General features: G+C 40.9%; 2 protein-coding genes across 3 annotated transcripts in view; one reads left to right on the top strand and one right to left on the bottom strand.

Moving 5' to 3' along the window:
- Positions 1 to 1,051: 1,051 nt before the first annotated feature.
- PHAX (phosphorylated adaptor for RNA export) lies at positions 1,052 to 15,703 on the bottom strand. 2 transcript variants are annotated; one of them, XM_045838129.1, is made up of 5 exons: positions 15,558 to 15,703; positions 13,623 to 14,233; positions 10,245 to 10,365; positions 8,576 to 8,659; positions 1,052 to 2,343 (listed from the first exon to the last, which is right to left on the bottom strand). In XM_045838129.1, the coding sequence occupies exons 1-5, from the start codon at positions 15,651 to 15,653 to the stop codon at positions 2,074 to 2,076; spliced, it is 1,182 nt and encodes a 393-aa protein (XP_045694085.1). In that variant the 5' UTR covers positions 15,654 to 15,703; the 3' UTR covers positions 1,052 to 2,073. The 2 variants fall into 2 exon arrangements, with proteins under 2 accessions (XP_045694085.1, XP_045694086.1); XM_045838130.1 differs by having other exon boundaries at positions 15,564 to 15,687.
- Positions 15,704 to 20,555: 4,852 nt separating this feature from the next.
- Positions 20,556 to 26,739, top strand: part of ALDH7A1 (aldehyde dehydrogenase 7 family member A1) — a 45,344-nt gene continuing 39,160 nt past the window's right edge. The window contains exons 1-3 of the mRNA XM_045838060.1: positions 20,556 to 20,784; positions 22,241 to 22,294; positions 23,319 to 23,384. Of these exons, the coding sequence (XP_045694016.1) occupies positions 20,593 to 20,784; positions 22,241 to 22,294; positions 23,319 to 23,384 (312 nt within the window). The 5' untranslated portion in view covers positions 20,556 to 20,592. The remainder of the gene's footprint in view (positions 20,785 to 22,240; positions 22,295 to 23,318; positions 23,385 to 26,739) is intronic.

Below are 26,739 nucleotides of genomic sequence, written 5' to 3'. Positions count from 1 at the left end.
GCCTTACCTGAAGGCCCAGGTAGCACCATGCCCTTCCCTGATGACTTCCAATAACTGGCCCCTAATTTTCCTCTTTATATATTGGACATGGTTGATGTGTTCCATTTACATTAAGCAAACTATTAATTAGAAGCGTACTTTAAAAATGTGAATCAAATTTGTTTAAACCTAAACCAATCCATTTTACCCCCAATATATGTTATATTGTATTTTAGATTACAAAAACTCATTTTAAAAATTTATTGATTTGAGAGAAAGGAAGAGACATCGATTTTGATGTTCCACTTATGAACTCATTGGTTGATTCTTGTCTGTGCCCTGACCAGGGAATCAAACCCGCAACCTTGGTGTGTCAGGAAGATGCTCTAACAAAGTTACCTGGCCAGGGCCAAAAACTCACTTTCAAAAATTACAGGTAAGGATGAGCACCTAAACGACTAAAAGGGAGGTGGAGGGTTATTATTGCCAATCCTAGTAGGTAGCAAGTATGAAAAATGTTACACTGAGCACAAAGAATCACTGCAAAATTTACTGAGTGGTTCACTGGGTGTTAACTGAATACATACCTGGGAAGTTTAGACACCTACCCTTAGAACTGGATGCAGAGAGAGGTTTAGAGAAAAGTAATTTTCATAGACAAAGCTTTAGGAACCTTAAATATTGAATTGTTGGTTTCTATATATATATTGGGATGCAATAGAAGCCAGAAATCCGTGTGGCTTCCCATATTAAGGAAACAACTATAGCACAAAAGCAACCAAGAAGGTGGTGGGAGCCGGGGGAAGGGATCTGAACAATCTTGTTTAATGATGCAGCCTCTAGGGCATTAATGCTCTTCAAAAGCCGTAACTTTCACTAGAAAAAATAAGCATTGTTTACGTGAATATGTGGCATTTAGATTTGAGTGATTATCTTTCCTAATGTACTAAACCTTTTAAAATCATCTCATAAATAATCTCAGCACCAATATCCAGTTACCTATTTTTTTCCTTGGTTATAACAACATCCTGAAAGCATATTTGAGATGAAAAAACAGTCATTTGAGTTTGAATAAGGACTTCTAAAATTAATTTTATTTTTGCATTCTTTATGAACACAAAGGAACCAATAACCATTTTTCTCTTTTCCCACTTAAATTCTTAAATCCAACTTCAATGACCATGTAGTTCAGGAATGACTGAGTTCAAGTACAATGTCTGTATAGTTTGTAATCACATCCTACATAGTTTTGCTTAATTTATTTTGTAAACTATAGTCAACTCTTGGAACATCTTAAGTAACCTATCTTTAGAAGGTTTATTCCTCCTTTTTAATAAAAATGAATAATTTGAAAATTCATGCAGATGTGACATTTTTAATACTTCCTTAACATAAGGTAAAACAGTCTTAGGCAAGCCACCATTAAAAAAATTAAATATACATGGTAATTACACAGGTATGGTTCACATTCAGTATTGAGTGTATGACCAAGTTGATAAGTCAAAAACAAAGTTAAATTAGAAACAACAAAAAAAGACAAAACAAAGTTGAAGTTTGAATCAATATATCTTGGAAGAACTTCTGCTGTTTATTTCTGGACAGAAAAAGCCATCAGTATAAACCTATTTGAAGTTTAATCTCTTATCCTTAAAAAAGCCTAAGAGTTCTTAGAACACAAACTAAATTTGGATGCATATGTAATAAATAGTTTAACAATTTATGTATCTCATTAGGATTTTTTAATGGGATGTTTTGAAACCAGTCATAATTCATGGCAAAATCAGAAAGAGAAAACAAACTTTTGAATGGCATGTTATAATGACCTAGACAACTGATTATCAACTAGTTATAATTAGCACATGCAACAGGTTGTGAAATTAAATGCTCTGCTCCTGTGATGTTGTCAGATGTGAGAAAATTCTAGATGTTTCTATCAATCACATTCATCTCACCCCATATTCAATTTTATTTAAAACAAGAATACAGGTCTTTCTCTCCAGATTTTTATGTTTATCAGTGCAAAGTTAAACAAAGCAATTCAGTAGAAATGGTTTATTACAATATTATTAAGAAAGGTTTATTCCTTAAAATGTACTAGAAAATGTCCAAGTCGTGAGAATGGTCAACCTCAATGGCTTCCTCTGCATCCAGCTTTGTTTCTCCATGTCCTTCCTGCGGCTCATCGAGAGAGGCCAGGGCCTCGTTTGTGTCACTCGCAAAAGTTTCTCGTGATGTATCGTCATCTTCTTGAAAATTTAGACTTTTAATAGCTTGTTTCATCTTTTTCCCCAACAGCTGTGTTCTCCTCTTTCTAGCAGCTTTTTTATTTTCATATTCCTTTTGATTTTCAATGTAGAAAATGTCCTACAATAAAGGAACAACTTTAGTAAGTAAGAACTACTATTTATTAAAGGTTTGTTACTAGGCAGACTCTTTACATTATCTCTATTTCTCACAAAAAACAAGCTATTATTTTTAGACTCATAATTAGACACAGAGTCCAAATATTAAATAAGTCCCCACTGCAAGAAGAGGATAGAGCTAAGTTTCAAACTCAACTTAGTGTTAAGTCGAGGGCCCACGCATATCATAACACATCACCTCTCAAGGATTTCTAAATGCAAAGACACAGTAGAAAAATCACGTTGTTTAGGATTTAAATGAAATAGAATTCATCATAACAGAAGTCTTTGGAATATAGATTTCCTTTGAAATACCATCACCACATGTGACTGAACATGCTAAGAAACTGAGTCATTCCTGAATTGTGTGACTAAGTATAATAATGTAACCTACACAATGAAGGAACAATTCTATGCCTTCAAAACCATTACTGTAATTCATGTGTGACAATGTAAATCTTTTATCACAAGGCACAGAAATAACAGTCAGCACTGGAATACATTCCAGAATGCAGAGAAAGGATTTTGCAGTATGAAAATATGAGATTCTACCCTGGCTGGCATGGCTCAATATATTAAGTGCAGGTCTGTGAAGCAAAGGGTCGACAGTTCGATTCTCAGTCAAGGCACATGCCTGGGTTACAGGCCAGGTCCCCAGTTGGGGGCATGTGAGAGGCAACCATACATTGATTTTTCTCTCCCTTTCTTTCTCCCTCTCTTCCCCTCTTTCTAAAAATAAATAAATAAAATCTTGTAGAATATATGAGATTCTTTTAGTACAGTTTCTCAACCCTGGTGATACTGAAATTTCGAGTCAGCTAAGTCTCTGTGTGGCAGCCTGAATGTACTGTAGAATGTTTAGCAACACACCTGACCTCTACCCACTACCACTTACCCATTTCACCCCCAAATTGTGATAGGCAAAAATATCTCTAGGCATTGCCAAATGTCTTCTGAAAGGCAAAAATTACCAGTGGATAAGAATTCTTCAGGCAGAAAATACATTACCGTTAAAATAGCACATGTAGAACATAAAATAACATCCGGGAACCTTGATACGGCTAGGTAAGTGTGGTTTCAGAGGGTAGGTCGGGAGCTAAAGAGAAGGCCAAAGTGACTCAGCTAAGACAGCGAAAGGTCAAAGGTTTAAAACAGAGGCTAGTATAGGCCAGACACACTGCCACCCTATTACTTTCTGGAAAGGGGCTCCTAAAGGCTGTCACCGATCCAGTCCCTATTATATTTTTAATGTACACAAGGTGCATGTCCCTTGTCATTTTTAAAAAACACCATGAAGGTGACATAAAAGGGGCCATCCCCTAAAACTTATACTAAATAGTTATAAGCAGCACACAATTAGCAGAGGAAGAAGTAAGGAAGCCTAATGTTAAGGGGGTAAGGGAAAGCTTCGGAATATGAGGGTTTTAATGAAAAGGAGGAATACAAGTATTTGCTGGAGAAATGAGGAGGGACTAAGGCTGAAGGAAGAGGATAATTACTTGTGTGATGAAAAAGTTCTGGAACTACAAAAAGGTTAATTAAGAGGAAAATCAGGCTAGCTACCATTTACTGAATGAGCATTCTTACGTACCAGGATTACACATTCACACGTTTCGCATTCTCACGGGAACCTTAAGAGGTGGATATTATCTTTCTTTTCAGATGAGGAAAGTGAGGCACAAGATCACAGAGCTAACATATGAAGGTATAAACTTTTAACCCATATACAGTTTCTCCAAATCCATATACTTAAACCTATTTTGTCACCTTCACAAAAATGTGATAATTCACAATTTTTTCAAGTGTCTACTTACCTTCAGGTGGACAGACAGAAGCTACAAGTATTTTCATTTATGTGGGAGCACATCCAAGTATCTTATTAAAAATAATTTCAAGGAGTCAAGAGCTTGGCAACACAAAGTAAAATTATGAGGTTCCCTTTCCCTCCAAATACGGCAAGCCTTATGAAAAAGAAACGCCACTCCCATGGGTTATGAATTGAAACAGAATTGGGGGCTGGCCCAAAGAACATGTTGTTTAAGTTGTTACAGCAAATGCAGACAGCAGATAATCTGTGAGCACTGTTCTCCCCTCCCCTTCATGTCTCTAAGTACTTAACTCTGAGGTAAGAACCTGAAGTAGATACTATTTGCAGAGGGAGACCATTATAGCTGAGCTTTTTTTTTAATTGGCTTTTAACTATTCTTACTCTTTTTTTCTCCACAAACTTTGCAGTTTTTAAAACAAAAATTAAAAGTACAAGGTTACATACAAAATAAAACCAAATGGGAAAAAAGAAAGCAAATCCACTCGGTTTAGTTCTGGCTTCCAAGTTTTGCAGAATGCAATTTTTAGCAATATAGCAATGAAAGAAAATAACATAATCATTTGTGTGGCATATGAAATTACCTACAATAAAATTCTTTTTGCATTCAGGTCTTTTCCTCTAATAACAAAGGTACTCAACCCATGTACACATAGAAAATTTGGAAAAACACAGAAAACAATCTTAAAAGCCAAAACATTTATAATCCCTCATGACCAAATCATTGGTTAACAGTTTTGTATTTTACATACCAATCTATTGTCCCATACCTCTTTTTCTTTATACATTTTTATTTTACCTCCTAAAAAATTCAGTACTATTGCATTTTTTCATTTCTTTAAAGTTGCTTCACAGAAATACAGGGTATAGCACACCCCTGTGGGGGGTCCTTTTAAGAATGCCTCAACAGGCCATGGCTGGGTAGCTCAGTTAGAGCATCGTCCTGATAACAACAAAGTTGCAGGTTCAATTCCCCAGTCAGGGGACATAAAGAAACAAACAATGCATGCATAAGTGGAACAGCAAATCAATGTTTCTCCCCCTTCCTTGAAAAAAAGAATGTTCCCATAATTCAATATTCCTCTATTATTAGACATTCTAAATATTTTTATTTTTTGTTATTACAATGCAATGTTTCTGGTAGTGTAATATAAAAACCTAACATTAAAATCCCCTTCTTTACAATGAGTTAGAAAACCTGAATTTCAAACGCAGGTGGATTCAGTGAAAACAGCATGGGTACTTTTGAAGTCAGTGTTCTGTGCGATCCTAGGCATATCATTTTTATTACTTTATTTGCATAAAAGGGCAACACCCACTTTGATAGCCTGTGGTATAGATTAAGCCATATAAATATTTGGCCAATGCCAGGCTAATGGTGAATAAATGCTATTTTCTTCTCTGTTGTTCAGTTACTTACCAAAAGCTTTTATAGATATTTTATTTAATCCTTTTATAGCACCGTTAAATAGGCAGGGCACATATTCAAGTCCCCACTTTATAGATGAGAAAATGGAGGCCAAGGGAGAATAAGTGATCTGTAAGTCACTGCAAATTTAAGATTAAAACCCAGATTTTTAATCTTAGAGAACTGTATTCATCACATCATTCTATTTCTCTGAAAACACTGACATTCTGCTATTAAATGAAAACCCAAGAAAAATGTTCCTTCCAAGTACACACTATTTATCAGGGATTATATTGGGGGAGGAAGGAGAAAATGAAGGCATAAACTATTCTGCCACTCAATGGCTGTGCTCCTAAGGAAATTTACATTGTTACAAGTTTATGTTATTAAAATAATTGCTCCGCCCTGGCTGGTGTGGCTCAGTGGCTTGACCACTAGCCTGCAAACCAAAGGGTCACTGGTTCAATTCCCAGTCAGGGCACATGCCTGGACTGCAGGCCAGGTCCCCAGTGGGGAGTGTCTGAGGGGCAACAACTCAGTGATGTTTCTATCCCTCTCTTTCTCCCTCCCTTCCTCGCTAAAAATAAATAGAATCTTTAAAAAAATAAAAAATTGTTCCAATAAGAAAAAAGTTATTGACTATAGATTTCAAATGTGCAACAACAGTAACATTTCCTGTAGCAATTTCATTAACAGATCTTTAAAAAGTGACTCAGAAGTGAACAGCCAGAAACCTTAAGGATAAAACCCAACATTGAGCAGATGCAAAATATTCTCACATCAACTCAAGAAAAATGGCTTTTATTTGTCATCATTAGCATAATCAGTATGGCTAAAATACATTCCTATTATCACCCACTCTAATAATAAAGAGAATACAACAATCCTCAAACATAGCAGTTGTCTTGCATGTGTACACATTTTTCCAATATAAGTTAGAACCTTGATCATTTCTACTACATGAAAATCATGTTCCTTGATTAACAAATTAAAATATAACAAATTTTGAGCTGTAAAACATCCTCATTGTAAAATTCCCATACAAGACATTCTATTAACACAAAACTGATTAAGGATACTGAAGCACCTAGCTTCTAGTTTATAAGAAATATTGGAGATAGAGAAATGAACAAAAATTTATGAGGAAACAATCACTAGAATACAGTGTTGGGCATTGCCCTGCCTGGCTTCAGAAGCTGTAGCCCCTCCCCCCCGCCCCCCGCCCATGGCTAAGGCTGAGTGAGCGACCTTTGGACCATAAAGCTTATGGTCGAAGACAAAGCTTATCTCTCTGGCAGGAGCGCCACTTCTGTTCCTTTCACTTCACCCTGCCTGGCCCCCAATGCTTGATCGGTTAGCCAATGATGGGTAAGATTCCCTAAGGGGGGAACAACCTAAGAGAGGCATGATCATGGAGAGGCCCCAGGGAAGGACTTGTGGGGCTGTAGCCAAAGGGGGTGATGGACCCTCGCCCCTTGGCTTTGACATAGCCTGAGTCCTCATTCTGTCTGCAAGAAATCTCCTAATCTCTTGTCTGCCTTACTTCCCCTGCCTGACTTAAGCCTGAAACAATGACAGAGGGCAGTACAGCCCTGTGCTGGAAAGGGTGGGTCCCCTGGGTGATCAGGCCTAAGAAAGAATACATAAAATCCTGTGAAACCTGCTTTGTTTAGAATGCTCTCAATTAAGCGATAAGGGTCTAAGCAGGAAATGAGTTTGTTTCCCAAAGTTTTATAGCCCTTTAGCTAACAGACCCTGACTCAGAATAGTTCCTCGTAGTTCTTTGTATACTATCTATTCTTTGATCCTTACTGCCTGACAATGATTAATGAGTTTTACCTGTATTCCTGTGCAAACTGAACCCAATAAAATCTTGTCAAGGCAAGGATCGGGGTGCTCTCCTCTTGAGAGAGTGGCCGTGCTGTCCCTTTTCCTCCACAGGACTCAGTAGTCCGTAGGAATGTATCTCATGTCTTATCCATAATGCTGCAGACACTGCGGGCCAGTGTCCATGACAATATAATACATTTTTTTTTAATCCTCACCCGCAGACATTTTTTCATTACTTTTGCAGAGAGAGAAAGGGAGAAAGAACCATTGTTGCAAGATGGAAGCACTAATTGGTTGCCTCCCATATGCTCTGGGACTGGGGGTCAAACCCACAACCTAGCTATGGGTTCTGACTGGGAATCAACCTTTCAGTTACAGGATGACATTCCAATTAACTTAGCCACACTGGCTGGGGCTGTAGTATCTTCTTTAAGATAATCATCTTGGACTCTTCAAAAGGTCTATATCATAGAGGAAAATGTGGGACTAGAAAGATGAAGAGATATAACAAATGGAATGTGAAAATCTGGACAGAATCCTGTTTTGGGGAAGAATAGGGTTAAAATTATATTCTTGGAACAATTTAGGATATTAGAGTAAGGTGCAGAAATTGAATGATACTATAAAATTTTTTAATTTCTTTTAGGTATGGCTATGTAGGATATTGTCATTATTATTGAGTGAGGCTTATTAAAATAACTAGCAATGAGTGCCATGTTACTGATTTCCAAATAGCCAAAAAAAAAAAATGTACAGTAAAGTAGGAAAGTCAAACTATCAACACCCCCTGAATCTAGGTGGAGGATATTTGAGTTCTCATTCTATTATTCTTTCATTTAGTCCACACGTTTAAAATTTTTCATTAATAAAAATTGCAGGAGGATACAAAAATAATTACATGCTAAGAAATTAGGAAAAGCTGCCATAAAAGAAATCTTGATCTTGGCTCTGAAAGAGAAGAAGAGGAGGCAGAGCTTATAAAAGGCACAAGTTTACTCGAAATGGGACTGTGACATAATTGGCCAATTTAAGGCAGGGCAGTTGATGAAGATTAGTAGAAAATGAAGCCACAGGCTGAGTGGAAGTCTGATTATTGTGGATCTTAAAAGTCAAGAAAATTATCATTTTTACCTTAATCTGTTCTTCAGTGATACTGGGAGTGTTTTTCAAGAGATTCAGGAAAACTCCACCTGGTGTTCTTCTTCGACTACCATTCTACAAAAACAAACAGAAAAAATTTGTTGTGTAGATTCTTCCCATGAATGGCCAAAGCTCCCTAAACAGAGACATGCCTAAGGTGACAAGGTCCACCCTGACTCTTCAGCTTAACTGCAATGCTCTCCCCTCCTCTACACCTACACTTGATCTATTTCTTTTCTCACAGCACTTAGCACTTTCTAATATATTTGAAGACATGACATTTATTTTTTATAGACTGTCTCCCTCCCACCCCCACTACAACATAAGCTTCCTGTGTCTAATATAGTGACTGGCACATGTCAAAAGAAAGTGAATTTGGACTTGCATCTTCCCAACAGTCAATAGATTTGCATTAACTCACTGGAATATAAAATTTTATTACATTACTACAAAATTAAAAAAATTGATAAACCTCCCTGACCCATGTGGCTTAGCTCAATTTCCAGTCAGGGCACGTGCCTGGGTTGTGGAGTTTGTCCCTTGATGGGGACGTGTACAAGAGGCAACTGATCTATGTTTCTCTCTCACATGTCAATGTTTCTCTCTCTTTCTCCCTCCCTTCCCTTTTCTCTAAAAACAAATAAATAAAATCTTTGTGCTCAACTAAATGAAAATCAAAGTACCTTAACAATGACACCAACAGGGGGGCTGGCACATTCAAGACTATTATAATTTGTTTTGGTTTTGACTTCAGTAATCTATGTTCGCAGGCTGTTTCCTCAGCCAACGCTATCAATTCTAACTGGTACTATTCAGGTTCTTGAGGGGCAATAAGAAAGGAGCCATTCAACCTCATCCTGGCCTGGAGGCAAAAGCAGAACTAAGTGAGACATGTGAAACCCTGTCCTGGGCAGGCTGCCGCCACCTGTGATCCCGCCCAGCCACAGGTGGGTGCTCTCGCTGCCACTGTTCTGCCACAGGCAAGTGTCTGCAACCCTTTTTTCCATTACCGCTTCTCCCCTCTGTACCAGTCTTTTGGAGATTTTTTTCCTATTCACTCCTACCACCCATGAAATTTTAGTACTCACAGATATACTATGTATCTACTGTGCTTTTTATTTAACACGATTTTTTTCTTTTGTTCCCCAGGAACCAATTGTCAAGAATGTGTGGATTAAATGAACCAAAGAGTAACACGCCTGCTCCCCACTGCTAACTAAGTACTGGGCACTTGGTAACCACTTTATTGGCATCATCTCGTCTAATCCGCACACACAGGATTAATCCCCATTTACAGCTGAGGGGACTGAGGCCCTGGGAAGTCACATTATTTTAGCCAGCTCTCACACTTGTTAAGTCGCAGACCCAGAACTCAACACAAGGACCCCCAACTCCAAAGCCCATACTCTTAAAATAGGAGCTCCAGGTGAGTGTCGTCTGCACACCAACAGGCTACAATTCAGGTATGTTTCTTCTAAGTGATGCATTAAAACTGATCATACTTAATACTTTATTGTCTTCATTGTTAAAAAAGTGTTTTTAAATTTCAAACTAGTAACTAATGGTAAGTCTGTGATCCAACAATCAGAGACAAGTTTATTTTGTGAAAAACCACATGAAGCACAATTCAAAAAAGAGACAACGAAGCCGTCTGTCTTACCATTATAAAAAGGCCACCATTTTGTTCAACTTCTGCAGTTTCCATCAGAAGTTCAATTGCCTTTTTGTTCCCAATTATACTCACTACTCGGGCTATCAGATCTTTCTTTGGTTCCTGCAACCTGGTAAGAAACAAATAGAGTAATATTAACTTCTTTATTTGTTATATAAAGTTGAATAAATCTACCTTAGTCTTCAGTTTAGTCCTCATCTAGAATTAAAATCCTATTCTAATAACATCTGCTTTTCAAAATCTTCAGTATTTTACCTTGAGGTCAATGACATGGAAACATTCCTATCTTGGATCACCCAAGGAGTAGTAACCTTAGGTTCCATCTCAAGTCTCAGAACTGGCCTCTTCACAGTACTTTATTGGATTACAATGAATTTCAAAATAAATGTGCACGTAAACCAAGGGAATACAAGCCAAAACAAGTGACAAACATACACTAGCTTTACATTATTAAGCCTGACACCATATCACCACCCCCCCACCCCATTCCACACACACTGCTACCACCCCCACCACCATCCCCACCCCCACCCCACCCCCACAACCCATTACCTCTACCACCACCAAAGCCCCTCCCCCACCCCAACCCCACTCTACCACTACCGCCACCCACCACCACCATAAAAAAAAAAAAAAAGAATGAAACTATTAAGCCAGAAAGTTAGTACTCATAACTTCAGAGATATCTGGGAGCTTTAAAACATAGGATTTTTCCCTCACAGGGACCCTACTTCAGAACAAAGGATAAGGCTAATATTCACTGATGGCTCATTATAGCATAAGCACAATCCTAAGAACTTTACATGCATTGTTTCAGTTAATTCTCTCAAAGACTTTATGAAATAGGTTCTATTACTTTCACTTCACCATCCAGAGGTAAAAGCACCGGGAGCCTAAATGACTCCTGTAACCTCAGGGCCCACACTCCACAGAGATGGAGGAGGATTAGCACTGCAGAAGTCCTACCACTGCCCTCACTGGAGCTGGCTTCCTGCCTTTCTTCTCCAGAGTGGGCGGAGCAAAGAACACTGGGCTAGGAACAAAGGGACTCAAGTTTGGCTCCAGGTCTGACACTTATTCAATTGCGACTTTGGGCAAGCCACACAACTACTGGGCCTCAGTTTCCACATCTACACAGTGAGGGCTTTTGGTTTAGGAAATCTCTTAAGTTCCTTTCCAGCACTCAAATTCCAAACTCCCTCAGTATATAAAACATCCAGTACTAGTGCTCATAGGCCTGCCTGGAAAGTAAATACTTGTTTTTCTACTCGCTATATTATTCTTTAACCATAGTTGTTTTCAAATTTGTGACACTGCTCATTAATGATTTAGAGTTAATGATGTTAAAAAAAATGAACTTGTTAAAAATACATGAAATGATATTTACATCAGGCAACTTTACTCCAAGGTATTTACCTGAGAAATGGAAATACATGTCCAGCCCTGACTGGTGTGGCTGAGTACGTGGTACGTTGGCGTGCAAACTGAACGGCTGCCTGTTTGATTCCCAGTCAGGCCACATGCCAGGTCCCCAGATGGGGGCGTGTGAGAGGCTAGAGGTTGAATAAATGTTTATCTCGCAAGGCAATGTTTCTCTCCCTCTTTCTCCCTTCCTTACCCTCTCTCTAAACATAAATAAATAAAGTCTTTAAAAAAATAAAGAAAGAAAATACATGTCCAATGATCTACATCTGAAAGTTCATAATAACATTATTCAGAGTAGCCAAAAAGTGCAATAGCTATTCAATATTAATATGTGTATGTATAATATTGGGTTAGCCAAAGTCTGTTATGTTTTTTTCCATATGATGGCTCTAGTAGCACTTAGTTGTCTTTAACATCATTCAAAACAGTTTTGTTTCTTTTTAAAAAACAATATTTTATTTATTTATTTTTAGAGAGTGGGGAAGGGAGAAAGAGGAGAGAAACATCAATGTGTGGTTGCCTCTTGCGCGCCCCCTACTGGGGACCTGGCCTGCAACCCAGGCATGTGCCCTAACTGGGAATTAAACCAGTGACTCTTTGGTTCACAGTCCAGCACTCAGTCCACTGAGTCACACAAGCCAAGGCTTAAAACAGTTTTGTTACACTGGATTGTGACAGTTGTCATATCAGCGTGCATTTAAAAAAAAATTATCAAAAATGGTGAATTTTTGTGCAGCTATTTTAATATTGAAGATGGAAGGCCCAGAGGGGAGAGAAGAGGGAATTTCAGGGGAGAATGGGAAGGGTTTACAGGAACAAATTTAAAGGACACATGGACAAAAACTAGGGGGAGGGTGGTAATGGGAGGGAAATGGGGAGGGTTGGGTGAGTGGGCTGGAATGGAGTAAAAGGGAGAAAACTGTACTTGAACAATGATTAAAATTAAAAAATTAAAAAAAAAGAAGATGGAGGGAGATATGCAACATTTGGTGTATTGTGCTTATTTCAAGAAAGGTAAAAACAACTGAAATGCAGAAAAAGATCTGTGCAGTGTATGGAGGTGGTGTGACTAATCAAATGCGTCAAAAGTGGTTTGTGAAGTTTCTTGGTACTATTGACATTTCAGCCAAATAATTCTTTACTGTGAGGGTCTTATGGATTGGAAGATATCTAGCAGAGTCCCTGGCCTCTACCCACTAGAGCCACTGGCAGGAGATAGCTGACATGCTCAAAATATCCACATCAATAAAGTCATTGGTGAAAATAAAGAATGTGTCTTTCATTTTACGGAAAAAACTAAATGAACTTTTGGTCAACCCAATGAATAAAACATTGCATTAAATAAGCCAGACACAAGAGACCACACACTGTATAATTCTATTAGTATGAAATGTCCAGAAAATGCAAATTTGTAACTACAGAAAGTAGGTTAGCAGTTATCTGGGGATGGGAGCAGGGGTTAACTCTAAATGAGCATATGGGTAGGAGGGATCTTATTGGGGTGATGGCAATGTTTTAAAAGTGGTTTATAGTGAGGGTGTACAACTGATAAATTTACAAAAATATCAACACTTGAAATGAATAAATATTACCACAGGTACAATATGCCTCAATCAAGTAACAAAAAAGTCATGAATACTAGATTATACCAAAAAAAAAATCCTCACACAATTTAAAAAGGAATGTTTTTATCTGAAGTCCTAAATGGAAGGAGTTGCTTAAATGTTCATAAAAGTTTTCAGAATTAGTCTACCAGCCTGTCCAAATTTAATAAAATCCAAATATAGTCATACTACCAAATAAGCCTAGAGTTCATTCCTTAAATTAAAAAAAATCTTTAAAAGTAACATTATTATTAATGTATGTGAAATCTACTTTATTTCCTATAAATGGAAGATAGTTGGTCAAGTGCTCATTTGCAGGAAAAATTTAAATGCTCACCTGAAAGTAATTTCGTCAGCCACTTTCTCCTCAGAATCGTCCTCTGTGATCTCATACCGGCCTTTGTAGTTCATTTCTAGTCTATCCCCTAGTCTGTCTTTGACAGGTCGTTTCCGTTTGAGATGACCTTGCCCATTTTCCTCTTCCTTTGAGTCTGTTTTCTTGCCACCTTGCATATACTCATCTAGCTCTTTGTCTAATTCTGTTGTATGTTGAGACTCCCTCTTAAGTTTCTTAGCAAGCAAATAATTGTAGGTCTCGCATTGTCTGCTTTTGTCAATGGTGCCTTCCATTTCCAGGATACCAAGTTCAGTGGCCACTGCATCTTGACTCTGCTCCTGCAGCACAGCACCCCATATGTTGTTAACCTTCTTCCCTCCAGCAAAAGGCAGCTTCTGGCTGCTCTGGCCAAACAGAAAAGGCTCTGGTTTGGGAGGGGGGTTAAAACATTTCTGTCGCTTGCGTTTCCAAAGAGAGCTATCATCATCTGAATCAGAACAACTCTCTTCACTTGAGTCCACACCTTTAACAGTCCGATAATGAGAGACTGGTGCACAGGTTGCTGCAGTGCCCTGGAAGGGCCTCGCTGCACTTTCCCCACCTAGTGCTTTCTGCAAGAGAAGGGAAATAAATCAATTCCATGAAACACATCAACCCTACCCACCATGTGCTGTTTAAAAAGAAATTATTTAGGGACTCAGAGGAACCATTTCGTAGCAGAACTGATTTTCAAAAACATCCCTGAATTCAATTCAGCCGCTACTTTTCTACAGGTCCACAAGGGATTTCCAATTTTAAAGGCACAGACTCTTATTTCTATAACTAATGCAGAACCTAGTTCTAAGTCCTCCTTCTAAAAATTACCAAAGCCCTGCATTCCCACCTTGAGGTTTTCATTCTTTTCAGTCATTGTCAGAATGTTTGAAAATGACATATACACACTTGTTACTAGCAATTAAAACAGAGTTTCTTTCGTTCCAAAGATGCCCTTTCATTCATTGAAACACATCAACTTCCTTTTCAGTTTTGTGACTTATACTCCTCTTAAATTAGACAGTAAACTCTGGGTAGGGATTCATGACATACTGCTTTTAAAAAGCAAATCCCATGGCATTAAGTTTACCAAATTGTGGGTCAATATATGTAACACAACTTGAAACAGATTGTAAAACATAATACGTTGGTATCATTTATATGCAAAAGATTCACCTCTGCTTTTGGTACTGAACCATAAAGTACCGTTGAGCTATTATGTGCTGCAGATGAGGGCGGGGGTTGATGGAAGTCAATCAGGTAGTCTTCCTCTCTTCAAATAATAATGACAGCAAACATCTCTCAGGCTGTATGCTCCACTGACTCCTAACAACCACCCTATCAATGGCGTAGCACTCCCCTTCTTAGTCCACAGACGGGGGCATTAGGCTAAATAACCTGCCCCAGGTACCACAGTGGCGGCGCTAGGATTCGCAGCGGGCAGCCTGGCACCAAGACAAACTCCCACTTAGAAAATGGGGACACTAATACAAAAATAGTGGCCCGTTATCGCCTGACAAAGCAAGGTCTGATGGGAATATTTTAGACCAGGCCCCAGAGCAAGTAATGAACTTCATTCCCAATCCTCAATCTCCATATCTGCTCAGGGCGAAAACGAGCGCCGTAGGCTGTTTTGGGCGGTGCCCCCTCCGGAACATCCTAGCTGGACTGGAGTCGGGAGAACTCGCTGAGTTTGGAAAACGAAGAGCCGCTGATGGTGGGCAGAGAAGAAACAGCCGCACGCCGGCCTCCAGGAGGCCGCGAGCCCGCGGGTGCCTCCTCTCAACGAGCTGCCGAGCCGCGGTGCGCCGGGCCCGCGGCCCCCGCCCCCCGAAAGCGCAGGCTCGCGGCCCGATCTCCGCGCGCGGGGCCCAGAACCACCCGCCTGCCCTTCACGCTCACCGGCACCTGCAGTGGCCTGTCGCTGGGTGCGACCGTCATGTCGGAATCCGAGTCAGAAAGCTGTCCATCTTCCATGTCGCCTGCCTCCTGCGCCATGTTCCCGCGGCGCGGCGAGTTAGGAGAGCACTTCCGGTGCGGTGGCGGGAAGGTCCGCTGGGTGCTGGCATCTCGGGCGCCCCCGCGAGGGGCTGCTCCGGCCTTGGCAGCCTTGGAGTGAGAGAGTGAGTGAGTGAGTGAGTGAGTGAGTGAGTGTGTGTGTGTGGCGAGGCTGAGAGGTCTCTTGCTGGGACACAGGCTCAAGGCTGACGGATACGCACGATGACTACAAATTAGTCACTTGCACTACTCCAAAAATATGTGTCCCCTGCTTCAACATGACTTTGGTGCGTTTTCCTCCAAAGTTGGTTTTCGAGCAATCCTAAATCTGTGCATAGACAGAGGTCATCGGGGATTCCTCCTTGGCCTCACCCTTTCACCTGGATGCCAGACCTTCGGCTTCTATTCTTGCTTCGGCGCAATCTAAGCTATTACCTAAGGTCACTGTCCTGCTAACAACTCCCGGGGTCTCCCCTTCACACCATAAGGCCGAGCCCTCGGCACCGCAAACAGGGCCCCTGGCCTGCGCTTGTGTCCTCTCCAGCTTTCCAGCTCCTCAGCCACAGTGACGCTGCTCACGTAGTTCCTCAGGCATCTTTGTTCTTTCCAGGCTCAAGGCCTTTGCAGTTGCTGTTTCCGCTGTCAGATGGCCCTCTCCAACGCCCTGAACACTCTATTTTTTGCAGATGATTCAGATTTCTGATTGAATGTCATCTTCTCAGAGAAATTTCTTCGACCACCGCCAAACAGGAACCTCTACTGTGACTCTCCAACCCTTTTATTTTCTTCATGGCACCAACAGTCACGTGTGTATTTGTTTCATTCTTGGAGTTTCCCACAAAATGTCTGTTTTATTCAGTGTTGTTTCCCCCAGTGTCCTGCCCAGTGACTGCTTGTATGTAATAGGTGATCAAGAAATATTTATTTAATTTTTTTACATAAACAGGATCTTATTTGTACCTTTTACTATTGTGTAATCTGTATTAAAGAAATAAACAATATAGCAATTTATCCCAGACACCTTCATGTACCTAAATACAAAGATCTAGTTCCATTTTAATGACTCCCTAGTACTACATTGTGTGAAGGTACCATTATGTATTTAGTCCCCGATAGTGTACATTTAGGCTGTAGCCAATTTTGCAATTAACATATTTTTGCAAACTTGTTTTGCTGTTTCCTTAGGATATGTTTCTAGACTGTATGGAAAAGAATGAATATTGAAGTGTGAATTTAAGACATATAAAGGAATTTTTAAAAAGATTTTATTTATTTTCAGAGAGAAGGGAAGGGAGGGAGAGAGGGAGAGGAACATTGGTGTGCAAGAGAAACAATTGATTGCCTCTCACACAACCCTAAGTGGGGACTGGCCCACAACTCAGGCATGTGTCCTTACCAGGAATGGAATGGGTGACCTTTCATTTCACAGACCAGCATCGAATCCACTGAGTCGCACCAGCCAGGGCAAGACATATGAAAGAATTTTAAAAATCACCTGGTCCAATTCCTTTTTTGGATAAATGCATAGAGGCTACACAGCTAAACTATTGAAAACCTGAGTCTTGACTCCTAACTCTTGGACAACTTTACTGTTTTTTTCCTACACAGGATTACAATCCCCCTGGAACTGATTTGTGTATGGTGCGAGGTAGGAGTCAAATTTCACACTATAATTTGTGGTATGGGACGCAACTAAATATCATAGAACAGCCTCCCCCAAACCCTGAAACATTTTCTCCAATGTTTTCCTCTAGAAGTTTTAGAATTTTAGTTCTTACCTTTAGGTCCATGGTCCTTTTTGAGTTAACTATGTAGTGTGAAGTAATAATCAAGGTTCTTCTTTTGCATGTGAATATCCAATCACTATAGCACTATTCATTAAAAAGACTATCCTTTCCCTCATTGAATTTCCTTGATATTTTCACTGAAAATTGATTATTTAAGCAGGGGTCTATTTCTGGGTTCTCTGCTCTGTTTCATGGATCTTTATGTCTGTCTTTGAACCAATGTGAAACTTTCTTGATTACTGTAGCTTTGTAATAATTGTAAAATTGTTATAATAATTGTTAAAATCAGGTACATTTGTCCTTTTTTCCCCCTACAGAAACTGTTTTGGCTGTTTTAGATCCTTTGCGTTTCCATTTAAACTTTAGAATCTGCTTGCCAATTCTGGTATTTGGGTTGGGATTGCATTGAGTCTATAAATTAATTTACACATTTAGGGTAACTGTCTTAGCCTGGTGCCATTACCCACGCTGGAATCGTTTATTGTTTTAAAAATATTTTATTTATTTACTTTTAGAGAGGGGAAGGGAGGGAGGAAGAGAGAGAAAAATATCAATGTGTGATTGCCTGTTGTGTGTCCCACACCTGGGACCTAGCCTGCAACACAGGCATGTGCCCTAGACTGTGTTGCAAACTGGTGACCCTTTGGTTCATAGGCCAGCACTCAGTCCACTGAGCCACACCAGCCAGGGCTGGAATCATTTATTGTTAATCAACAACTCTTCTTCTGATTCTGGGCTCATTAAACAACCAGATAGGTAGTAAGTGTCCTGGCAGGGAATGAATTGATCAGAGGGTGTAAATGGTCAGGTTTCTGAAGATAGTCTTTCCTACAAAATAATAAGCCAGCATTCTAGTTCTAGCATCAAGTTTTGTGAATTGGATTAATGTCAGTCTGCCCAGAACAATAGTGTCACTTACCCACTCTCTGACAAACCAATCAGGTTCCCAGTTTGCAATAATGAAACTATATTCTGAGTCACGATGATTTCTCCAATTTACTGCTGCCTTGGGGCAAGGATACAAGTTCAAGTTACATCTGCCTCCTGGCCAGCTATCTTAGAAGAATGAAGACAGTTACCATTTGCTGAAGATATCCTAAGCACAGGTTATTTGTACTTATGCTGTAATTCCAGAGTCCTTGCCTAAATCACCATCCTGTGATGCCTTTGATAAGTCATTTGAAAAGCAGAATTGGCCATTTGTAAATCCTGCCACTTTTAATATGGAATTAATTCAAGCTGTTCTGAGTTCAGTCAGTACATTTAAATTTCTACAGCGCATTGCAGTTTTTATATAAGCTTTCATATATGATTCATTTAATTCTCTTTCATATATGAAATGTGCTTTTATAGGATTCATTTAATTTTATCTCCTCCTGCTCTGCCTCATCAAAATTCATTTTTTCCTGATCTCTTTTGGGCAGAATTGAGTTTTGAAAAAAGGAAGTGGAAGAGAGATGTGGTCCTAGTTTTCAAAATTGGCATTTGCTGATGACTATCTTCCCAGATAGGGCTGACAACCCTGAACCTCTCTCTTCTTGACTTAGTGAAGAGAAGGGAGTTAACATTTCCTAAGGGCATTATGTATTACTCCTAAAATTTAGTGCATCTGTAAATGTCTTTCCGGTTTTGAATCAAATGAGGAAAAGAGAAGGGAGGGTGTGGTGTTGGGATACATGTACAAAGAATCTTGCTGGCAGCCAGAAAGCAAGGACAATTAAATTCTCAGTTAAAATATCTGAGAAAAAAAATGAAGGAAATTATGCCCTGGCTGCCTGGCTCAGTTAGAACATTGTCCCCATATACCATGATTGCGGGTTTAATCCCTGGTCAGGGCAGATACAAGAATCAACCAATAAATGCATAAATAAGTAGAACAACAAATCAGTCTCTCTTTCTCTCAAATCAATCAATCAATATATATATATTTTAAATAGAGAAAATTACTGCCTCAATCCCTGGGGTAGGTGGAAGACAGTAGCTGGGTTGTTGACAGAAATTACCAATTCTCGACAGGGTATCTATGCTTATTACTCCTGTGGTGTGTTCAAAGGTTTATTTTTTCATTTATTCATTCATATAGGTGGACATGACCCTGATATAATGGTGGGAATTATGGAGCTATGAAAGGATGAGTCAGAGATGGTACTTGCCTTCACAGGGAAAAACATAACATTTACAAACAGAAGCATTATTCAGCACTTACTGCAGTTTCTTGGTAGGTGCTTGATGCATGTCTAGTATTTGCTGAAATTATTTATGCCATACTGGTGAAAAAGATAAAGCTCAAGCTTGAATGCAGAAATGGACAGAAGTGTTTGACAGGTGGGGAGAACAGCAAGGGCAAAGATACAGTGAAAAGACTACATAGGTTTATATAGATGTGTTTATATATAGATTGAGATCTCAGTATTTCCCTTACATAGGATAGGCCCCATTGCCATGGATTAGATGGGAAATGGGATGGTGGTGGAGTGGATATTGTCAGAAGATAAAAGCAACTGAGAATGAAGAAAACTGATCAAAAACTGTCTTTGTTTTTCAAAAGCAAGAATATACACAGGCAGGATATTTAGAAGGAAGTATAATATTTTCATTAATTAGAAAACTCTAATTTGTAATAGCAGTGAAAACAACCTCTCCCTCCCTTCACCAAAACAAACAAACAAACAAACAAACAAACAAACAAACAAAACCCCTCCTTTGGTTATTACATGGAACAGCAGTGCCACCATCAGTAGGGAGCTGGTTAGAAATGCTGATTCTCAGACCCCAGCCCAGAACCACGGATTCAGAAAGTGCGTTTAACACTATGGTCAGATGATTACATGCACATTGTAGTCTGAGAAGCCCTGCTCTAACCTAGTCTATTTGAGAGTCAGGATTTTGCTGGAAACAACCTCTAGCTGAGGCCACGGCTTCCGGCGTCTTTCATTAGGTGGCAGTAGCCCTCTCGTTTCTTTTCTGTAGCACCCACTTTGTTCCAGGCCTAAAAATGAAGCTCAGGGTGAAGACTGGAGCAGGCCTTGAGGCGGCGGGGGGCGTGTCCCGGGCGGGGCTGGGCCTGCCCAATGGGTTCTCCCGGGAGGGGGGCGGGGCTCTATTTCAGCGGCTCCTTAGGCCGCAGGCGCGCTGTGCTCCTGAGGGTCAGTATGTGGCTTGTGTCCCGCCAGCTGTGTGTGCACGTTGCAAGGCGGAATAAGCTCTTAGGAACTTGGAACAGGCCTGCCGCCTTCATGTCCACCTTGCTCATCAATCAGCCCCAGTATGCTTGGCTGAAGGAGCTGGGGCTCCGCGAGGAGAACGAGGGCGTGTATAATGGAAGCTGGGGCGGCCGGGGAGAGGTATGCGAGCGTCCCGGGAAATCTCTGCAGCTTCAGTTCGCTCCGGGAGGCCGGGCGGGCTCTGCTTAGTCCCACTCCACTGCTCCTGTAGGTGTTGTACTGGGTGGGAAGTTTCTGTGCTCCACAGCAAAAGTTTTCTCCTGTAGGGTGCTTTAAAAAATACCCCTAGGTTTTAGGTCTTCGTGTGCTTTGGAGAGTCGATTCGATGCCATTTTGGAGCTGGTTGGGTTTAAACTTCTCACGCTTACTTGAAGCCTTACCTTAAAGTAGAGTTATGCTATCTGTAGTGAGAAATGCCACACCCTTAGCGGTGGAGATGAATTCTGTTCTTGATTGTGGCTCCTCAGATATGACATGTGCCGCAGGTAATGTTTTACACTATAGTTTTAAATTGCTTTGTTTTCTGAAATCCTTTGAAATTTGCAAGCTCGGACTTCCTGGAATTCTGCCATGTTTTCACCGGCTTTTCCGCATTTCTCAGTTTCCAGAGCCTAACACCATGCCTAGCACCCAGGTAGTGCTCAATAAAACGTTCTATAGAATACGATGGGAAGATAAGGTAATTGTCGCCTGGATTTTTTTGAGAGTCTCATAAGAAGTTTTTGTAAGGAGATGTTATATAACATGCAACAAACTTTGTGCATGTTATGTAATGAACCTGCTTTGTTAGAGGAAACATCTTCCTTTTGGTAACTATAGGAAACACAAGTGGTTTTAATACCCTTCCCCCAACTCCCAACTGGTAGTTTCCTGTTGGTTTCTTTTTCCCCATTATGCCATCTAATCATTAGGTTCTTGGATAAAATATTTCCTGCTGAAGGCATTTTTTTTTCAGTTGACCTTTTTTTTTAAAGATTTTATTCATTTATTTTTAGAGAGGGAAGGGAGGGAGATAGAGAGAGAGAGAGAAACATCAATGTGTGGTTGCTGGGGGTCATGGCCTGCAACCCAGGCATGTACCCTGGACTGGGAATCAAACCTGCGACATTTTGGTTCGCAGCCCACGCTCAATCCACTGAGCTACGCCAGCCAGGGCCTCAGTTGACCTTTTCAATTAGATCTTTTCAGTTTGTGTGGACACAGTCCTTTCCCATAGTTTGGCCTTGGCTGTCTTACTTCATGACCAGAGGCTGGGCAGAGTAAGGGACAGAAGGAATAAGTAAAACTCGAGTTCGGTCTGTTGTTAATGGAAAAAAATGAAATAACACTTTTGTTAATGTACCGAATACTTAGATGGCAAGGATGGGTTTTGCAGAAAGGTGGTTCTGAATGTTTAGGTCAAAATGAAAAGCTCTGGAGCGTGGATTATTTGTAACAAGTTAAGATTCCAAATGTGGATATTGTATCTTTATCTTTTTTCTTCTTCCTCCCCTTTTTCTTCCCTCATTTGGTCTGCTCTCCCAATTTTGGAAGGGATTACATTTTCTACATATGGTGGTCATCTTTTTGTTTTTAGGTTATCACAACCTATTGTCCTGCTAACAATGAGCCAATAGCAAGAGTCCGACAGGTAAGTACTTTTGTTTTTCACAAACAGTTTATGTGGCGTTAGTGGGAGTGATCAAGAGCAATACAAAATCAGAAAGTCAAAGAACAGTGTATTTCTTTTTCACTGACATTTAAGAATGCCTAGGAGACACTGCCCACTCTTTGGATGGAGGTGTGTGTGCCCTCGAAGAAGTGAACCACAACAAAGACTAAGAAGGAAGAGAGGGGGTCCCTTTAAGGCAAGGGTGTCAAACTCATTTACACTGGGGGCCACATCAGGCTCGAGGTTGCCTTCAAAGGGCCAAATGTAATTTTAGGACTGTGTGAATGTAACTACTCCTTAACTAGGGGCAAGGAGCTCTGCGCTGCTGCCGGGTAGAAACAAGGTGCTGAGCCGGATAAAACAAGGTGGAGAGCTGGATTCAGCCCGTGGGTCTTGTGTTTGCTACCTGTGCTTTAAGGCCTTGCTTCTGAATCACCTGGAGACTTCTAGAGTGAAGGTTCAGACCTCTTAAATCTGGGTTGGAGGCCAGGGTTCTGCTATTCTAATACAGGGCTCAGGTGTTGTTTGCAGATGAGGCTGATGGACCTTGCTTTGAGAACTAAGGCTAAAAAAAGCACAGCTAGATTCGAAAGGGTCCTACTGGGTCCCAGCAAGCTTTTGGAAGCATAGGCTGTGAAAATCATTCCAAACCACAAACCTTAGGGTTACCCAGAGATTTCTAATTCTTTTCTAGAAATAATATGTGTGTTCTTAGAAGAAGATTACTACCCTTTCCTCTCCCACCCCTCTTTTTTTAAGAGACGGAAAGGGAGGGAGCAAGAGGCAAGAAACATCAGTCTTGGAGAGCCCCGACCAGGGACCTAACCTGCAACCTAAGCAGGTGCCCCGACCAAGAATTGAACCAGGGACCTTTTGCTTTGGGGGATGACACCCAATCAACTGAGCCTCACTGGTCAGGGTTCCCCCTAATTCTTTTTATTAATTCTTTTAATTTATTTTTTGTTATTCCCACCCCACCCAAACTCCTCAATTTTTAATTTAGGCTAGCATGGCTGACTACGAAGAAACTGTGAAGAAAGCCAGAGAAGCATGGAGAATCTGGGCAGATGTAAGTATGGAGGCCACGGCATGATCACTCACTTACTGTAGTTCAGTGAGATAAAGAAACAGGGGAACATCGGAAGAGCAGGTCAGTGCCTTCTTGCTGAGCTGAGAGCTCTTTGAGGGCTGTGATAGCTTCCTGCTGTAGTCTTAGAATAGTGCCTTTTACATATTTGGCCTTCAGTGTGAATTGGTCATTTTAAATGTGTTAAAACTGTTGCATGTAGCATAAATTCATGCTATTGACTACTCTTTATTCACCAATTTGTAATTAAGCAAAATGCAAGGCATAGTTATACTAAAAATATCCATTTGCTTCTTTTCCCTCCCTGCCACTTTTATGGGGGGTGGGTGGGGAGTACCTCTAAAATAGGTCTGCATTTCTAGTTCACAGGGCATTGGTGGCAGCTCCTTCAAAGGGCAGGGGCTGGAGTTCTTCAGCTGTCAGATCAGGCTTTGGGATGGGTTCTGCCTCCTTCAGCTCTGTCTCCATCAGGGGCTACATGCACAAGTGTAGGGACTGTGATTGGAGCTTGGCCCCACTGAGCTGTCCCTAGATGAGGGCCAGGCTCTGGAGGAGGGGAGAGTAAAGAACAGCGATAGCCTGGATCTGCCAATCCTCACATCATCCTGAATATCCCTTTTGGTCTGCCACCAAAAATTGTAGGATGGAGGCTGTAGAACTATCCTGGGTGGTTAACCCAGGGCTATACCTGGGCAAATTACTTCACCTCAGTGTGTTTCGTCCTGCAAAAAGGAGAGACCTTGTGTGCCTACTTCCTGAGTTATCACCGGGGTAAAATGAGTTAATCATGTAAAATGCTTACAGGAGAGCCTGGCACGTGACAATCCTCAGTAACCTGCCAGTGATAAACCACGTGCCGCTGGGTGTGGGACTGCTGAGCCAAGTGTTTTCTCTGAGTCAGTGATTGCCAGGAGGTCTCGGGGACGGTTAGACTCTCCAGGAGAGCCCTGGGTTGGATGTAACTTTGTTGTTTGCTAAGTGACTGCTTCTGTGCAAACCACGAGGAACATTTTTCCTCTACTTCACTAATTCTGGCCATAAATTAGGCTGAAGTTTCAATGATACATAATCAAAGCTATTCCTGAGCAGATTTTCCTGCTCCAAACAGTTGTGCCAAGTAAAAGTTTACTCTACCTGGGTAGAGACCAGTGTCCAGAGCAGTGTCATTACTGTGATGTTTAAAAAGTAACATTTCTTCTTAAAAGATTATATTTTATTGATTATACTATTACAGTTGTCATCATTTTTTTCCCTTTGTGCCCTGCTTTCCACCCAGCATCCTCCAATCCCTCGGGCAGTCCCCACGCCATTGTTCATGTCCATGGGTCATGCATGTAGGTTCTTTGGCTTCTCCATTTCCTATGCTGTACTTTACATCCCCATGGCTATTCTGTGACTACCTGTTTGTACTTCTTAATCCCCCCCACCTCTTCACCCATTCCCCCACATCCCCCTCCCATTTGGCAACCATCAAAATGCTCTCTGTATCCATGATTCTGTCTCTGTTCTTCTTATTTGTTTAGTTTTTAAAAATCAGTTTTTGATAGATATGTATTTATTGCCATTTTATTGTTCATAGTTTTGATCTTTTTGTTAAACAAGTCCTTTAGTGTTTCTTATAATAATGGTTTGGTGATGATGAACTCCTTTAGTTTTTTCTTGTCTGTGAAGCTCTTTATCTGCCCTTCAATTCTAAATGATAGCTTTGCTGGGTAGAGCTGTCTTAGCTGTAGGTCCCTGCTCTTTATAACTTGGAATATTTCTTGCCAATCCCTTCTTGCCTGCAAAGTTTCTTTTGAGAAATCAGCTGACAGTCTTGTGGGAACTCCCCTGCAGGCAAATAACTACTTTTAAGATTCTCTCTTTATCTTTAACCTTTAGCGTTGTAATTATGATGTGTCTTGGAGTGGTCCTCTTTGCATCCATCTTGTTTGGGACTTTTTCTGCTTCCTGGACTTGTATGTATATTTCCTTCACCAAATGAGGGGAGTTTTCTTTCATTATTTTTTCAAATAGATTTCCAATTTCTTGCTCTTTCTCTTCTCCTCTGGCAGCCCAGTGATGCGAATATTGGACCACTGGAAGTTGTCCCAGAGGCTGCTTACACTATCCTCATTTTTTGGGGCTCTCTATTTTTCTTGTTGTTCAGATTGGTTGTTTTTTTCATCCTTATGTTCCAAATCATTGATTTGATTCTTGGCTTCAGACACTGTACTGTGTTTCCCTGTAATTGTTCTGTATTTCAATTAGTGTGTCCTTCATTTCTGATTGGGTTTTTTAATGCTGTTGAGGTCCTCACTAAGGTCCTTGAGCATCCTTATAACCAGTTGAACTCTGAATCTGATAGGTTGCTCATCTCCATTTTGGTTAGCTCTTTTTCTGCAGTTTTGATCTGTTCTTCCATTTGGACCATGTTTCTTTGTCTCCTTCTTTTGACAGCTGCCCTGTGCTTATTTCTATGTATTAGGTAGGGCTGCTTTGCTTCCATGTCTTGGTAGTGTGGCCTAATGTAGTAGGTGTCCTGTAGGGTCCAGTGGCACAGCCTCCACATCACCCAAGCTGGGTACTCGAGGTATATCCTTTTTGTGGGCTGAGTACACCCTCCTCTTGTAGTTGAGCCTTGATTGCTATTGGCAGGTCAGTGGGAGGGATTTACCCAGATCATTCAGGGGCAAGTACTGGCTGTGACCACTGACTACCATTCTCTGCCTTCTGTGGAAGATCAGCTGTATAGGGGCAGGGTGGTGGTGCTCTGACATGGTCTGTAGCTGCCCACTGGGTGCACAGCCTCAGGGGTTTCCTGAGTGATGCAGTCCAGGGTCAGCCCCCACATATGTTTTGCCTGAGGTCACTCTGCCTGGGCTATAAAGCAATCTGAGATGGCTGCTACTTTTGGTTGTCTTGGAGATTCCCAGGCAAAGCCAAGCTGTGAATCTAGGTTGGCTGCTGCTAGTGCAGGTCCTGGGGCCACTAAACAAGAGGTTGCGTGGCTGGTGGCTCATGGAGGCCAGCTATTGCTTGTTTGATAGGATTTAGGAAGTTATGAAGCAGAAGGCAAGACCATCCATTCATGTAAAAGAACAGCTTGGGTAGGCCAGAGTTTCAAGGGATCTCTAGGATGGGGCAAACAGTGTTAGCTAGGTTAATGGAGTCTCAGATATGGCACCAGCTTGTTGGCTCTGTGGCTCTCTGGAGGGAAGGTTTTGAGAAGGGACAATGGTCTTTGCTTTCTTTGATGCTGGACACTTCAGTTTCTCCATGTATGCCACTGGTGCCTTTCAGGCTGCTACCCCGCTGCTGGAGCTCAGAGGGAGTGAGTCTGAGTAGATGAATCCAT

Source organism: Phyllostomus hastatus, unplaced genomic scaffold (genome assembly GCF_019186645.2).
Source record: "Phyllostomus hastatus isolate PE091 unplaced genomic scaffold, TTU_PhHast_1.1 phas_contig_254, whole genome shotgun sequence".
NCBI lineage: Eukaryota > Metazoa > Chordata > Mammalia > Chiroptera > Phyllostomidae > Phyllostomus > Phyllostomus hastatus.
The sequence above is the reverse complement of the archived record's forward strand: the minus strand, read 5'-3'. Positions and strand labels throughout refer to the sequence as shown.